The sequence below is a fragment of the Castor canadensis genome, chromosome 10 (genome assembly GCF_047511655.1).
Source record: "Castor canadensis chromosome 10, mCasCan1.hap1v2, whole genome shotgun sequence".
In the NCBI taxonomy this organism is placed as follows: domain Eukaryota; kingdom Metazoa; phylum Chordata; class Mammalia; order Rodentia; family Castoridae; genus Castor; species Castor canadensis.
The window spans coordinates 110,434,571-110,450,229 of record NC_133395.1 but is presented as its reverse complement, the minus strand read 5'-3'; the positions used below and the strand labels follow the sequence as shown (position 1 = coordinate 110,450,229).

The window sequence follows — 15,659 nt, the reverse complement described above, 5'->3', positions numbered from 1 at the left end:
TAGCACATAGTGATTGTGTTAATAATTTTGACTAGTCTTAAATTTTTACGTTGTCTGAAATGAGAGGGAAGTTAAAGTGTTCATGGAAAAGAGGCAAATGAAAATAGGTAAACAGGCTAGAGACCTTTTCTGAAGCACTTCCAATCCAGAGCTAGTTTTGGTGAATTTTTAAGGTCAGAGATTAGAGGAAAATATGTTTTAAGGTCATAGATGAAACCAGTATAGAGCATCTTGTGCTTTTCATATAAGCCTGCATGTAGGAAAACAACAGAATAGTTTTTGCTCTTTGATGGCAGAGGAAATACCTAGAATGGATGTTTAAGTTTCCTAGACATAGGGATGAGAGGTTTTTGGGGTTTTTTTGTTGTTGTTGTTTTTAGTGCCATGTTCTTTTCTTTGTATGTGACTAGATTTGTTGCATTTTATAATTCCCACCAAAAAAGGGGGTTTCTGTGACATAGGGTTATGTCAAGGAAGGATCATAAGGATTTTAGGTTGTAAGAATTTAGTTAAAAGGAAACAAAAGTCTTTAGGAACTAGAAGATCATGTTAGCCTATTAAAGTTTAGCAAAAACCAGTGAGTTTTTGTTGTCTTTTAAAACACCATTTTACAGGCAGGTATGGTGGCTCATGCCTATCATCCTAGCTCTCCAGAGGAGTTTGAGGCCAGCTTTGGACCATGTAGTGAGTTTAAGGACAGCCTTAGCTACTTATTTACACCCTGTTTCAAATTTTTTAAATTTATATGTATAGTTTACATATAAAATTCACTGAGTATACAGTTCACTGGGTTTTGGTGTACTAACAGAGTTGAGCAGCCAACGCATAATCAAATTTTATGGCATTTTCACTATCCCAGAAAGAAACCTTGTAGCAATTACCATTCATTCCCCGTCCTTCTTTCTCCAAAGACAATTATTTATCTACTTTCTGTCTGTATAAATTTGCCCGTTTGGAACATTTCATGTAAATGCAGTCACACATTCTGTGATCTTTTTGTGACTTCTTTTTCTAACTGTTTTCACATAACATGATTTCACAGTTCATCTGTCTTATAGCATGTATCAGTAGTATTTCATTCCATCGGTGGATATAATATAAGTTTTTATCTGTTCATTAGTTAATAGACATTTAGATTATTTCTACATTGGGGCTATTATGAATGATGCTGCTATGAACATTTGTTTTCAAGTTTTTGATGGACATATATTTTCATTTCTTTTGGGTATAAACCTAGAAGTGGAATTGTTGGGCCATATGATAACTCTTAATATTTTTGTGTACTGCCAAACTGTTTGCTACAGTGGCTGTACCATTTGACATTCCCACTAGTAATGTATAAGGGTTCTGATTTCACCAGATCCTGACTAATACTTGTTTGTCTTTTTGATCATAGCCATCCTTTTGGGTGTGAAGTAGTAACTTATTGTGGATTTGACCTACATTTCCCTAGTGACTAACGATGTTGGACATGTCTTCATGCTTATTTGCCATATATATACATTCTTAATTAAAACTCATTTTAAAATTTGAGTTGTCTTTTATCGTTGAATTGTACTTCTTCATATAATCTGGGAGTACAAGTTCTTTAATAATATCATTTGAAAATATTATATTGTGTGCATCGTCTTTCAACTTTCTTAATGATCTCATTTGTAGTACAGTTTTTAATTTTAATGGAGTCTGATTCTCTCTCTCATTTTTATGGTTTGGTGTCATAGCTAAAAAACCATTACCATCTATTCTGTGCTTTCTAAGAATTATTATTTTGGCTCTTATACGTAAGCCTGTGTTCCATTTTTACTTAGTTTTTGTATATGGTGTGAGCTGGGAGTCCCAAACTTCATTGTTTTGCATGTAGTTATCCAGTTTTCCTAGTGTTGTTTGGTGAGTAGACTATTTTCTATTGAATTGTCTTGGCACTTTTGTCAAAAATCAATTGACCACAAATTTAAGGGCTTATTTCTGGGCTCTTTTTCTTTTCTATTGATCTATGTCCATCCTCAACCAGATCTTCATATACTCTAGCTTTGTAGTAACTTTTGGAATGAGAAGGTATGAGCCCTTCAAATTTTTTCTTTTTCAAGTTTGTTTTGATGATTCTGGATACCTTGAGTTTCCATATAAATATCAATTCCCAGTTTCTACAAAGAGACCAGCAGTATCTCTTTGGTAGATTTTGTATTGAATCTGTAGATAAATTTGAGGAGTATTGCCATCTTAACAATATTAAGTGTTCTACTCTATGAACATGGGATATCCTTCCATTTATTTAGATCTTTAATTTTTCAACAATGTTTTATAGTTTTCTGTGTATAAGCCTTATAGTTCTTTTGTTAAATTTATTCCCAATTATTTTATTTTTGTACTATTATAGAAAATTGAATTTTTCTAAATTTTACATCTGGATTTGTCACTGCTAGTACATAGAAATAGTTGACTTTTGTTTACTAATCTTGTGTCCTGCAACCTCATTTGAATCTGTGTATTATTCCTTTGGATTATCTTTCTTTTTTTTTTTTCCTTTTTTTCTTTCTTTTTCACTATGTAGCCCAAGCTAGCCTCGAACTTGTGATTCTTCTGCTTCATTTTCATGAGTGCTAAGATTATAGGCATGTACCACTATGCTCATCATCCCTTTGAGTTTTCTATATATGAGATTATGCCAGCTGCAACTTCCTCCTCTCTGATCTGAATGCTTTTTATTTCATTCTTTTGCGTATTTTCCTTAGCTAGAACTAGTACAACGTTGAGCAGAAGTGGTAGGAGTGGACATCCTTGTCTTGTTCCTGTTCTTTGGGAGATATCTTTTAGCCTTCTACCATTAAGTATGATGTTAGCTTTGGGTCTTTTGTAGATGCCCCTTATTGGTGTGAGGAAATTCTCATTTTTTTCCTAGTTTGAGTGTTTTTATTATGAAAAGTGTTGCAGCATTAGTTGTATTTTATCAAATGTCTTTTGTGCATCTAGTAAGGTGACCATATAAGTTTTGTCTTTTTTTCTAAATGTTATTACACTGATTGATTTTCACATTTAAACCATCTTTATTCCTGGAGTTTTTGTGCCTTTATCAGAAGGGATATTGGTCTGTAGTTTCCTCCCAGTTTCTGTCTGGTTTGGGTATCAGTATAGAGTAATGGCTTCATAGAATGAGCAACAGTGTGTTCTTCTCTGTTTTTGTAAGAGTTTGTAAAGGATTGGTATTAATTCCTCTTTAAGTATTTAATAGCATTCACCAGTGATGCCATCTGCACTGAACTTTTCTTTCTGGGAGTTTTAAAAATACTAATTCAATCCTTTGACTTCTTGCAGGTATGCTTAGATTTTCTGTTTCTTCTTGAGTCATATTGGTTAGTGTATGTCTTTTTTGGAATATGTGCATTTCATCTAAATTAAATTTTGTTACCCAGTTCATAAAATTCCTTTCTAATTCTTTTTATTTTTACAAGGTTCTTAATTACTTTTTATTCTTAATTTAGTAATCTTTTCTTTTTTTCTTAGTTTAACTAAACTTTTGTCAATTTTGTTTGCCTTAAAATTGCTTCAACAGTAATCATTTATTTACCTTTTTTTTTAGGATTGATTTCTTTATCCCAGGAGTCTCTGTGGTTGGTGGCTTTTCCATATGCTCCAGTCCCAGACTGCTAGAACAAGACAGAATGATAGAATTGGCAGTGAAATATGCAAACCACCCCCCTGCTCTCTGGATTCACAATAAGGTAAGCAATTTCGGTTTTCAGTTTGGTGATCTGGGCATCTGCCTCCCATAAAATTTGTGTCCATCTTAAAACACTTGGTATTGAGTATATAGAATACATAATCATGCAGAGAGGGTAGAAGAGCAGAACTTTTCTTTTTTCCCTGTGGTACTGGGGATTGAATCCAGGGCCTCCTGTTGGGAGCAGATTATGAGAAGCCTACATAAGCACAGTTGTGCTCAATGACAGGCTGAGTTTGGCACAGCCCCAGCTCAGACAAAATGCAGCTCAGCTGCTTTTCCTAAGTTGTTTACGTTCAGAGAAGCAGGAACACAGGTTTCTCTTGTCACAATGTCACGCCCCTCCCAGAGAACTGTTGCTCCACCTCCTTGTTTACCACTGTATATAAAAGACTCGCTAAAGGAGGACTTGAGGCTTTTTGATGGCAGATTTTGATTGGCTGCTGCTGATGCTGGCTGCTGTGTCTCCACCAGAGCAGCTTTCTGCACTGAGAACTTTATACATCGGCTTTACAAAAACTATGCTAAAGAAAAAGGTAAGGAGAACATGGGACAGTGCAAGTCTAAGGGCCAAGACTTTAAGAGAGATAAAAGAAAACATGGGACAGTGGGAGTCTAAAGAAACAGACTTTAAAGAACAGAAAAGAAGACTTTAGAAGCAAGGTTTTAAAGAATTGTAAAGGAGTAAGGCCTTAAAGAATAGAAGAGAAGCAAAGTAAATGAAGAGGATAATAGAGAAAAGAAGCAATGAGGCTGTTGTGTGTCTCCATCCAAGTGTCCAGCACACCTGGCCCCAACTTTATGAATGTCTGTCTATCACTTGTCCTTTCTGCATCTCCCATCACCCCCAGTTAGGTTCAGCAGTAACGGAGCGAGAGAAAGCTCGCTTCAGCCTCCTGCTTACTCGGCAAACACTCTAGCACTTGAGCTGCTTCCCAGTCCTGCAGAATATTTTTGATGTATTATGTTTGACTCAGAATGCCTGGGATTTGGAACTATGTTCTGTTTTTACCAAAAAATATTCAGTAGAATACTGTTTTGGATTTTATGCAAATTTTTGAAACTTGTCTCCTGTTTGTCATGTAAATGACAAATCTATAAATCAGGTTATTTTATAATAATCATCCTAAATAAAGGAAATTAAGTTATTCTGACCAGTATTTAGGAAAAAACTATCTACAGTTACATAATAGTGCTGGTCCCCAGAGGTGAGCATAGCTACTCACCTTGTGTCCATGTTCTGTCCACTTTTCATTGAAGGACTCGTCACACGGGATTCTGAGAGGGAGTCCAGATTTAACTGCTGCTGATAACTCATGCTGTATCATGGGACTCAACACAAACCCTACATAGGCCACCTGTCATTAACTACTAAACTCAGATGACAAAAAATAAACTCAGAGCAGATCAGTTTCTTATTGTCTTCATTTTGACTCTTACTTTTCACTGTCATCCTCTTCATTACCAGAGTGTGTCTTCTATATTTACCAACAACCTTCTTCCCATTCTAGGCAGTTCCTTAATCTCCTTTACCAGAAAGAAATGTGCCAGTACAAATATGGCTTCAAAAACTCAGCATTGTCCCCTTCTTTTCCTGGAAATCATTGAGAGTCAACAACGGAGAACAGAAAACAAAAACTCTTAACTTTATTCTCAGCAGAACTTGGAGACACACTCCAGTATATTTTTTGAAAGTCACAGAGCCACATGAGAACAAGTGGAGGAGAGAGACCAGCGGTTGCAGATCTCATAGAGCACTAAACATGCACATATGAGGGGGATGGGACTTAAAGCCCTTGTCTCCAAAAAAACATGGTTGGAAACACAGTTGAGGTTAGTAGCTGCAGAATTCCCACCTAGATGCAGTTTAATTCATTAGGAGACGAGGCACATAAAGAATCACACCAGCAAGCCATGTTTGTAGGAGGTAACACACCCTTGTATGGTTGAAGAGAGCTTTTGTTCTATGAAAACTTGCTAGTTCAGGAACTCTCTTGCCCATCCCCAGTATAGGAACATCTTGCATATGGTTGGTCCCTAAAAAAAAAATTACCAGCGTTCAAAGCTAGCTTGGGCTACACAGCAAGACCCTATATCAGCAACCAAAATATAATGTTAATATGGACTCATATTAACTCAAATTTAAAGTTAAAAGCTGGTGGCTCACACCTGTAATACTAGCCACTTAGGAGGCTGAGGTTGAGAGGATCATAGTTTCAGGCCAACCAGGGCAAAAATGTTTATGAGACCCCATTTCAGTGGAAAAAAGCCAAGTGTGGTGGCATGTTTTGCCCATCATCCCAGCAACAGTAGGAAGCTTAAAATAGGAGGATTGTGGCCTAGGCAAAAAGTGAGACCCTGTCTCAAAAATAACCCGAGCAACAAGGGCTGGAGGCAGGGCTCAAGCGGTAGAGCACTTGCCTCACAAACATGAAGCCCTCAGTTCGAACCCCTGAGTTCAAACCTCAATACCACAAGAAAAAAAAAAAAATTAAAGTATAAAGCAATAGTAGTCAAAATAGTATAGTATTGGTGAAAGGCTGGACACACAGATAAATAGAACAAAATATAGATAGATAGAACAAAAATTAACACACACACATATATTTTTTGACAAAGGTGCTGAAAAAAAAAACAGAAGGTAAAGCCTTTTCAATAAATAGTGTTGGAACAATTTTACATCTACATTAAGAAACTTCAACCTAAACTTCATACTTTACAGTCAAAATTAACTCAAAGTGGGTTGTAATTCTTAGATATGACACCAAAACCAAGATCCATAAATGAAGAAAAATGGACTTAATCTGCAAAAGTCTGTTACCAGAATTGAAAAATAGCTGATAGACTGAAAGAAAATATTTTCAAGTCAGAGATCCAACAAAGGACTTGTATCCAGAATAGATAAAGAACTCTTAAAAGTCAACAAAGGAAGAGAAACAACACACTTTTATAAAATAGACAAAGGATTGGATTGATACTTCCCTGAAAACAATATAAAGATGGCAAATAAGTAATGAAAGTTGTTCAGTGTCATTCACCACTAGGGAAACGCAGATTAAAAACTGTTGGTAGTAAAGTGGACATGCCTCACTTGGAAGACAGAAGCCGGAAGATCATGGACCTGGGCTACATAGTGAGATTTGAAAACAGAATACTACTCGGGAGGCAGAGATCAGAAGAATTGAGGTTTGAGGCTCCATCTCAAACAGTAGAGACTATGCAGTGGTGACACAAGCTGGGATCTCAGTTACTGGGAGGTATAGGTAGGAGGATGATGGTCTGAGGCTGGCACCCAGACAAAAATGCAAGGCCTTATCTAAAAAAATATACTAAAGCATAAAGGGCTGGAGACATGGCTCAAGTGGCAGAGTATTTGCCTGTCAAGTACATAGCCCTGTGTTCAAATCTCAGTATTGCCAAGGAAAAAAAAAAGCAAACATTTAGTGGGATACATAACATTATCTTATCACATTAATGACAAAAATTGAAACTAAGGACAATACTAGGATGCGGAGCAACTAGAACTCTCATACATTGCTTATATTGCTGGCAGGAATGCAAAATAGTGCAACTGTTAGGGAAAACATATCAAGTTAAATGTACGCTTACCATCTGACCCAGCAATGCTACTCCTGAGTATTTATCCTGGAGAAGGGGAGGCTGTGTTCACATAAATACCTAGCAGGAATGAATAGCAGTTTTGTTCAGAAGTATCACATGCAAGAAACAAACTGGATGTCCCACAGCAAGTGAATGGATGAACAAACTGTGACACACTCATACAGCAGATCAGCAATCAAAAGAGATGGATTGTTAATGCACACAACCTGGGTGAATCCCAAAGGCATGTTCCGTGTCAAAGCCAGTCCTGAAAGGTTACACACATTTTAATCCTTTTATATCACATTCTGGAGGACAGAAGTAATGATTATAAACAGATTAATGGTTGACGGTTGTAGTGGGAAAGGCTCTGGGATGGTGGCACTTTTCTATATTTTGGTTTTTATGGTAGTTACATAGGTTTATGCATGCGTTAAAATTCATACAGCTGTATACCAAAAGTGAAAAGTTTCACAGTAAGAATTTAAAAAAAATTTTTTTAAATCTGTAGGGGCAGAAAATTGCATCGTTTTTGTAGTATGTTCTTGTACATGTCAACTGGTGTCTGTTGAGGATAACCACAGGCACTTGCTGGACTTGGCATTTCCACTGTAAATGTATCCTGTCACATTTTTAATCCTTCCACCTCTGAGTCTCCTTTTTGTGATCTCAGCTGCCTCATTCCTTTCTAAATTCTCTGTAGGTTTTCAACTCATTACCATCTTAAGCTGCTCTTATGAGTCTAAAGTACGCTTCTGGGGTGCCAACAAGGTGTCCATGTGCCCCTTGTCAGATTCAGAGTGCTCATAGCCATTCTCCTTCCTAGTGTCATCCCCCTCCTCCATACACACACCCTGCCCTGTGGTTGTCCTCAGCCTCCCACGTGACCTGGTCCTGGTCCACCGCTCCCTGCTTGGTTTCATGCCTCATTGGCATTTCAATGAAGGAACTTATTCTTACAGCCTGTAGAAAATCTCCAAGTGGCATTGCCTGAGTGCACATCCTAATTGTAGTGCCTGCTCTACTCTGCCCAGTGGGAGTTACAAACAGCCTTTATGAACTCAGATTTTTCTTGGAACCATTTTCAGGTGGCTGTTTTTCTCCTGAGGATTTGTCTTATTAAGCTATTAGAGTGGACAATGGAGGCACGTGAGTGTCTGGGTGGCAGCAGGCTGCTCTGTTGGGACATGGGATAAAGTGCCATAAATGTCTTCCTTTATTTTATGGGCTTTGGCTCAAGCTCTTGGCAGGGTAAAGGGTTCTAGACAGCTATTGTGTGCTCAGCTTCAGTTGCTGAGGAAAGGTTATTTATTTCACAAGTAGAAAATCAAATTTGATATGGTGCTATGTCATTGAAGGTACTGTCCTTTTACTTACTTACATATTATATTGTGCATTGCTTTGAGTCTTGTGTTCATGTTATCCTGGCAATTTTTATTGATCAACAAAAGAAAGGTGACTTTGGATTCTTTCCAGATGCCAGCGAATTAGAAGATAGATCTCCTGACGATTATTTTGTCACTAAGGAGAAGACAGGCTTCTTGGGTATTACCCTTCCTTGGGGCACATTTTCTTGCCAACTTTAGGGTTGAACATACTCTAGTTTCTAAGAACAATAAGCTAATGGCTTTCTTCATTGTCATTACTAAACACACCAAAGATGGCCATTGGGGAAAATTATTTTGGTTATTTCTCAGTTTCTTTTGCTGTCAGATTATTATGGATAAAGAAAGATGTGTGTAGGCAAGAGAGAGGGACAGCGGAGGATGCAGGAAGATAAAATCCATCATCATCATCAGGCAGAGCCTCTTGTATCTTGGATTCTATTTTCAAGAGTTGAAAGGAAGGAGCATTTTAAAGCACTTTGGTAACCAGTGCAGTCACTCTGGATTTTAGTTATTCTGAACCAAGTGCTCCCTTGCTGCTAATTTCTTTTGTTAAAATGAAAACCCACTTAGTATCATTCATGTAACAATTTCCTGCATATTTAAAACAGTTAAACTCAGATATTTTTTCCCCAGAGAAAAGATTTCCATTCATTTAACAGTTCTTTACTAAAAAGGACCTATTTTGTGAATTCAAGTAATTTTCATTTTTTTCTTAGATTTTTTCTCTTAAGTTTAGTTCATCTTTAAGTTTTATTTCCTGCTTACCTGACCTGTATGGTACCATAGTTTTCATGCCAAGGGTTTCATCCTCAAAAAAGTATGTGATATGTTATTATTGCTAAGAGAGGGTTTGTTTAGTTGATTTATGCTAGGAATGTGTAATGAGACAAACCTGTGCTCTTAATGTAGCTTTCTTTATTCTTGAGTTCTGTTTTTTTAGTGACAGGGAAGAAAGAAGCAGGTATACCCAACACTTTCTTCTGTGCAGCTATAATGACTCAAATACTTTCTCATATAGAGCCTGATACCAACAGGGATTTTTCTCCCCAGGGTATATCATTTGATGCCCACAACAGCTCTGTTAGGTGAGCCTGGTGCTATTACCCATTTTCAGGTATGGTAACTCAGGGAAGCTGAAGGACTTGCTGAATTTCCTTGGGGCTGTGATTAAACTTCAGTTTTTTTACTCTTAGATCAGTACTTTTTTTGTTCTTCAAGACAAGGAATTTTCAACATTATCAGATCCAATAATGTCCCCTTTCTAGAACTATCATGAAATGAAATTCATAGTTAATGGAACAAACATGGAAAATTAATAAAAAATAATTTTCTAGCTCTAATACAAAGGTGAAATAAAGTGACCTATAATCAAAGAATCTGTATTTTGATACATAAATGTGTGCCATATCAAAACTAGAAGATAGAATGAAACCATCAGATGGTCACACCTAAGCCCAGAATCACCATAAATACATGGTCTACAAATGCACGTGACACAGGTATGTTGGCAGGTGACAGAAGGACACACATGTCACTGGCTGGGATGTAGTCTTAAAGAACAAGGAACATACGTGGTTAAGTTCTGAACATAACCTAATTCAATCTATTCAGTGGTTACATTCTGGAAAATTCAGACCAAATTAGATCTGTGCAAAAAAGGTTTTGAGTTTATTTTTGAAATGAGTGTGTGATTGAGAAGTGCTTGGGAGGTTAGTAAAGCACACCTGTGAACATGTGTGTGAGAGCATTTCCAGGGGGGATTAAGTAAGAGGGGAGGACCCCCTGAATGTAAGAGGCACCATCCCATAGGTTGGGGGTCAGATGCAGTAAAAGAGAAAAATAAGAAAACCAGATACTGCGGGCATTCTCTCTCTGTTCTACCTGGCCTCCATGAGATGAACATTCTGCTTCTCTAGACCCTTCTGCCATGATGTTGTGCTCACCAAGCCCAGAAACCATGAACTAAAACCTGTGAAACTGGGAGCCAAAATAAATTCCTTTTAAGTTGTTGTCTCACATATGTCTTATAGCAATGAAAAGTCTACTCACACAGTTAGGCTCTAGTCTCAGATTATTACCAACTAGCTTTCACCTATGTGAAATGACCCACACAGATCGCTCAGAAATTGTCATGACTGTCTTGTCTGTTGCAGATGTTTGTATGCTGGTAAGTCAGCTCTCTGAATTAAAAAATCCTGATTTGTATCATTTGCTGATTTCTGTGCTGTAAATACTTGTACAGTGGCTGACTTTTCTGAAGATTTAGTCAACAGCTCAGCAGAGGCCAGTGCCAGGTCATTTTGTGGTCGTCTAGCCCTTGCAGACATCCAGCATGTGTAGATAGCTAGCACTTGCTCTCTACATGCCAGTTGGGTTCCTCACATCATTGTGAAAACAAAAAGCACCACCATGAGTTTCCAGAACACCCCATCAGGGGCAGTATCGCCACACTGAGAACTCTGGTGGTATCCGTGGTGTGAGTGACCTCACCAAATACTGGGTGATTTACCTGGGTAGACCTGTGTGAGACTCTGCCTTAGTGTGAAGCCTCTGGTACCTGTGTGGCTGCTCCAGAGAGAAGTGCAACACTGATAAGCATGCAAAATTGGTGTGGCTAGGCAGTTCTGAGTGTCAGGAGGGAGCCCCTGGTTCTCAAACTTCTGAGCCCTGATGATCTCAGGGCAGCCTATGTCATGACATTTGCCTCATCCTACCTCTCAGCCTTAGAACATGGGCGGACACTCAGATGAAGAGGACCATACTGCAGAGTTAGCCCTTGCCTGAATTTGTTGCCATTTTTATCAGCTCAGTTCATCACCTGAGAAGTTAACAAATGGCACAGTCACTGAAGCAAATCTCTTTCTCAATTCTGGAGTGTGGATCACAGAGGTAGAGTTGCAAATGGTCTACATAGTGGACAAGTGGAATCAGTTCACAGTGCCCTGGGAAAATGGAGAGTTGGCTGCAAAAACAGTCATCAATACTGATAAAAATGCATAAGACAGACCCAGTTGGTTTTATTAAAGTAGAAAATTTGGCTTAAAACCTGTGCTAAAAGGACTAAAGAATCTTTTCTTTCCTGCATCAGTGTACACTTGACTCTGAAGTGGCCGTGAGAGTGGGTGGAGAGTTCTTCTTTGACCCTCAGCCTGCAGATGCCCCTAGAAACCTCGTGTTGATTGCAGGAGGAGTTGGAATTAACCCTCTGCTTTCCATACTGCGGCACTCAGCAGATCTCCACCGAGAGCGGGCAAACAAAGGAAGTGGATATGAGATTGGAACAATAAAATTGTTCTACAGTGCGAAGAACACTAGTGAACTCCTGTTTAAGGTAAAGAGGGAATGTCTGTTTACAGTTTGCTGTGAACAGACTCGTGATGGGTATTACTTGTCCAGAAACATTTCTTTAGGTTCTGGTTTCTCTGCACAGGTTCACACAAAAGGCTGGGCAGGGGTTAATCACGGTCAGATGAAGGTTAACCAACATGTCTTATCCAGGATAGTTAAAACTGCTAATGTTGAGGATGCTCCCAGTTAAGTAGCAGGATAGGATGGGTCTTGCTCAGATGGTATCTGGAGCTTAATGAAATGGGTGAATAGGAAAGTCATCAGGGCCTGAGATTCCAGAGACAGACAGGAGGCTCAGGTGTCACAGGCGTGAGTAAAACCTGAATAGTTTGGACCCTTCTGAGTAAAGGAAGCCCCCATGAATTGCATCTGTTGAAACTAAGCACATCTGATGGAGAAAGCTTTCACTTAGAACTGCTTTGCAGCTGCAGGAATGAACAAAAGAACAGAAACAGTTAAAAGACACAACAGTGGTCAGTGAAACTGCTGTGAAATTGCCAATGCTTAAGAAAAAGGAAAAAGAAAAAACTCCCGGACAGTTGGTAATATGCTTGTTAGCATATTCAGATTTCAATTAAAGCCAAATAGCCCTCTGTGCTCTGAATGCTCTGGCCTGCTAGGCTGCAAACAATATCTCCCTGAGTAGAGAACAAGAGCAACAGACGTGTGCAGAATGGCAGTTGAAGTTCGGCGTCAATGGTTGTGCACATCTGTTTTGATTTTTTAAAATTGTAGTGTGACCAACTATGTTTGACATTCCAGAAAAATATCCTGGATTTAGTAAATGAGTTTCCTGAGAAGATTGCATGCAGTTTGCATGTTACCAAACAGACTACACAAATCAGTACAGAACTTAAGCCATACATCACGGGTGAGTCCCCTAAAGATATTTTGACTCTCTCCATGCAGTTGAGTCATGGAGAGTTGAGCCTCTCCATGAAGTCATTTGATGGCCATGAAGTCGGTTGAGCCTCAATGCTTTATTATTGGGAGGTTGCCAGCTGGGAATATCACTACCAGGGAAATTGAGATGATTCATCATGGAAAAATAAGGAAAGGATTTAGTTGGAGTTACTTACTATTTGCATGTTTCCTACTGCTCATAATAACAATGTATTTTTGACATTTTTAGTAGGCCTTTGCATCATCACTATAGAATGTATACAAAAAGTTACATTCCAGACTTGGCTGAATTGGTTCCATTTCCATTGATGGTCATTTAAGTTACTCATGGTCTTCCCCTGTTGGAAGGATTTCTATAAAACAGTTTCTTTACTTTGCTGGAGGTAGTTTTGCATCTCTTCTGTAAAGACTGTAAATACCTGTAAAGTGGGTAGGCCCCTCCGAAGAGTGTTACTTGCTTCCCTCTTAGTTTGTCATAGGTTTAGGGAACCTGGAGAGGTACTGAGATTAAGTTAGTAGTCCTCATTTCTTGATACAAATGTATCTGCCTTAATTTGGTGTTTATTTTTTGGTAGAAGGAAGAATAATGGAGAAGGAGATAAGAGATCACATTTCAAAAGACACTTTGTTCTATATTTGTGGCCCACCTCCAATGACAGACTTTTTCTCCAAGCAACTGGAAAACAACCATGTTCCCAATGAACACATTTGCTTTGAGAAGTGGTGGTAGATAGCAGGCAAAGTCACAAAAGAAGAAGATGTGAGATCCATTTGGGAGAGTAAAAGATCATATTTAATACCATTTGTGGCACAATGGATTTACCTTGACTCGAGCCGTCTTAATTTTAAGGCTGTGAACTAGTTGACCAGTTGACAAAAAAAAAAAAAACCAAAAAAACCAGCACCAGATTTAAATGATAAACTTTTTGCAAAGACTTCAGTTGATCAAACCATTTTTTATTATATTGATTTTCTTTCATTAATAACTAATTATCTCAGGATGTACTGTGAATTGGTTAATACAGATAGATTTGTCTTTTGCCCTTAGGGAAAAAAGTAATTATGTACTCACATTTAATCATAGGAAATTGTGTCTTTTGGTGTGTGAACTGTAGACTGTCTTTAAATTATTTGATACCAATTCATATATCTTATGTTCAAAGAACTTCTAATTTAAATACATTCTTAATAATTTTGAAAGTTCTTCTAATGTCTTAGTTTACTTTTACCATGGCCTGCAGTATTATTTGGACCATTGAAGTTGCATCTGAAAATGGAAAATTGCTAGGAAAACTACTTTAGGCAGTTGAATATCGAGTGTGTTTGCTTTCTTGGTAATGAATATCCCGTGTGTATCCTAATTGTTAGTTTCTTCTCTAATGGAACCCTTTCTGTGTCCTGGCTGCCTGCCTTACCACTGTGAGAGGCAGCTTCCTGTTTGGAACAAAGGTGTTGGTGATTGGTGTTCCCTATTGAGTCTCCCTTCCCTGGCTGGGCTGGTGGCTGTGGAAATGTGGTTAGGATTGATTATCAGTATATAAAGCCACTTCCAAATCCTGCTTTTTACTTCCTTCCTTTTCCAGGGTTGTTCCTGGCACCAGCAGGTATATAACATACTCACTGAATGACTGAAAGAAGCAGTCAACATTTTAACTCCTTGCTAAGTCTGGGGTTGGGAGGCATTCCACAGGGTAGATAGAAAGAATGGTGGTGCCTCATCCTAGGCAGATTGAAATACTAGAATGCAGATTGTAGATGTATTTTTTCTATTTTTTGTTTAGATTTTTAAAAATCCAAAAGAAATTCATGGGTTGATTGAAGTCAAGCAGTGTTGGGTCATTGAAGGGTAAGTGGAGTCTGAGAAGAACAAACAGTGCTGGAGACCCAGGAAGCCTAGTTGAGATTCTGTGATTCTGTTCTTTTTTTAGTGGGGAGGAGGGAGATGATAGCATGGTTTGAACTCAGGGCCTTGCACTTGCTAGGCAAGTGCTGTACCACTTGAGCCACGTTCCCAGCAAGATTCGGATGTTGCAAGAAGACAGGTTGCCCTTTTTTTGTTGCTAAGGGCCTCCCAGGGACTTCTGGGCTTATACAGAATTGATTCATGGGACCCAAAGAGGGCTGGTCTCTCCACTGTAACCTCTGCCTTGTTTTAAGCTTTGTCAGATTTTAAGCAGAGGTTATTCTTAACAACAGTCATGTGCTATTTAATGACTGGGATATGTTCTGAAATAAGTGCTAGTAAGTAATTCCATTATTGTGCAAATATCATAGAGTATAACTCACAAAAGAAGATAACTATGACATCACTAGGCAATACAGTCTTACTTAAGACTGCTGTTATATATGCGGCCCATCATTGACCAAAACATCGTTATGCAGTGAGGGTTGTATTTGATCCCAGATGTGAATTCAGAGGGAGGGATAGAGAGGTTGGTGACCTGATGAGCATATGGAAGTTCAGTCTAGGAAATGATTGTCTGCATTTCAGAGGTGAGTAGACTAGGAAAAGCTGTGGGCCACCACAAAGAGTTAGGACACCAAAGTGTCCTGAGTTGCGGGCTGGGCTTTAGAGCTGAGTGCTCAAAGGTGTAGGAGCACAGCACAATGAGGTTCTGGAGTGTTGGGTCAGCAAAGGGCTCTTTTGGCAAGTAGCAAAGGCAGGTGTCACCCATTACTTCTGTCTGACCAGCGCCACGCTG

The 15,659-nt window shown here is 38.6% G+C and overlaps 1 protein-coding gene and 1 long non-coding RNA gene across 5 annotated transcripts in view; both read left to right on the top strand.

The window, feature by feature from the left end:
* Oxnad1 (oxidoreductase NAD binding domain containing 1) overlaps window positions 1–14,515 on the top strand; it is a 40,381-nt gene extending 25,866 nt beyond the window's left edge. For 3 of the 4 annotated variants that reach the window (XM_020157534.2, XM_020157532.2, XM_020157531.2), the window contains exons 6-9: window positions 3,578–3,719; window positions 11,795–12,037; window positions 12,817–12,925; window positions 13,533–14,515. In XM_020157534.2, coding sequence (XP_020013123.1) covers window positions 3,578–3,719; window positions 11,795–12,037; window positions 12,817–12,925; window positions 13,533–13,687 — 649 coding nt within the window. In that variant the 3' untranslated portion in view covers window positions 13,688–14,515. The remainder of the gene's footprint in view (window positions 1–3,577; window positions 3,720–11,794; window positions 12,038–12,816; window positions 12,926–13,532) is intronic. The other variant, XM_074043849.1, reaches the window with a different exon arrangement.
* On the top strand, window positions 4,130–5,128 carry LOC141411507 (uncharacterized). The gene is made up of 2 exons (XR_012436309.1): window positions 4,130–4,254; window positions 4,979–5,128. It is a non-coding gene; the product is annotated as an uncharacterized lncRNA (long non-coding RNA).
* Window positions 14,516–15,659: the final 1,144 nt, after the last annotated feature.